The sequence below is a fragment of the Arachis ipaensis genome, chromosome B10 (genome assembly GCF_000816755.2).
Source record: "Arachis ipaensis cultivar K30076 chromosome B10, Araip1.1, whole genome shotgun sequence".
Classification (NCBI taxonomy): Eukaryota; Viridiplantae; Streptophyta; class Magnoliopsida; order Fabales; family Fabaceae; genus Arachis; species Arachis ipaensis.
The window spans coordinates 132036507-132037793 of record NC_029794.2 but is presented as its reverse complement, the minus strand read 5'-3'; the positions used below and the strand labels follow the sequence as shown (position 1 = coordinate 132037793).

General features: G+C 27.4%; 1 protein-coding gene across 1 annotated transcript in view; it reads right to left on the bottom strand.

Annotated features, from left to right (window-relative positions):
* LOC107624025 (O-acyltransferase WSD1) overlaps window positions 1-1287 on the bottom strand; it is a gene marked incomplete in the record, with an annotated part of 18177 nt that overhangs the window by 15567 nt on the left and 1323 nt on the right. The window contains 1 exon segment of the mRNA XM_016326460.2: window positions 523-1096. Coding sequence (XP_016181946.1) covers window positions 523-1096 — 574 coding nt within the window.

The window sequence follows — 1287 nt, the reverse complement described above, 5'->3', positions numbered from 1 at the left end:
TTTTCCACTAATTTTAAAAACAGAGACTATTAAAAATAAAAGAAAAAAAATACAAACAAATTAAAATGCACACTAAGATATTATAGCCTTGTAGTAGCATTATTGAAAATATGTTTAATTATTCTGTTAGTCCTTATAGTTTTGTAAAATTTTTAATTAGATCCCTATATTTTTTTTAATTGGATCTTTGCACCAATTTTTTTTCAATTGAGTCCCTACATTTTTTTTCTTTTATTTAAGTTCCTACACCAATTTTTTTTTTTTTTTTTTTGTTCTCTATAAAATTAAGCCAATTACTATCAAGAGGGTCTCTATACAATTAAGCCAATTACTATCAAGAGGGACCTAATTGAAAAAAAAAATTGGTGCAGGAACCCAATTAAAAGGAAAAAAAGTATAGAGACCTAATTAAAAATTTCGCAAAATTATAAGAACTAACAGAGTAATTAACCCTTGAAAATATTATGAACTATAAATTAAAAGTATATTGAGGATATATATTAATTAATTTGACATACATACCACTCCAAGTAGAGATTTGACTTCTTTGATGTGGTCAAATGAAAAAGTGACACTTGAGATGGTAACTTGCCTAAGCTTGTTGTCTTCACCACAAGACCTAATTGGTGTGTGATCATCTTCAACCAAGCTACTTTTTAATATGCTCCATCCAAAATCAGACACAGAGTGGAATGCAGAGGAGAAAATATTATTTTTGAAAATTGTTGAAGATTTGGGTAATAATTTTTTATTACTTGAAGGGAGTGTGAATGGAAGATTAGGGTTATCAAGTCTTTGCAAGCATGAAAGAAGAGCACCCATTAGAGAGTAACCATCACCAAGTGCATGGTGAAGTTTGAACACCAATGTGCCAGCTGCATTTCTTGTTGGGTATTTTATTATGTGAATTTCCCAAAGTGGCCTATTCTGTGGTAAATATTCCATTGCTATTTTGGACATATATTCATCAACATCTTCATCATATAATAATAATGATGATGATGATTTTTCATTGGGAAAATTTGGTACCTTTATGTGATCCTCTAGCTTCACTTCAACCTTCATCCATTTTTTCTCTCCATTTTTGTCCCTTGTCTATTCATCATTTTCACAATTTCATTCATGATTAGAATTAAAAGAATTTTAGAAGAATTCATACAAAAAAAAATCTTTAGAAGAATTCATACAAAAAAAAAAAAATTTAATTAAAAGAATTTAATTTTGATAAATTAATATTGTAAAATATTTTATACATTAATTAAATTATATTTGTTTTTTAGATGACTA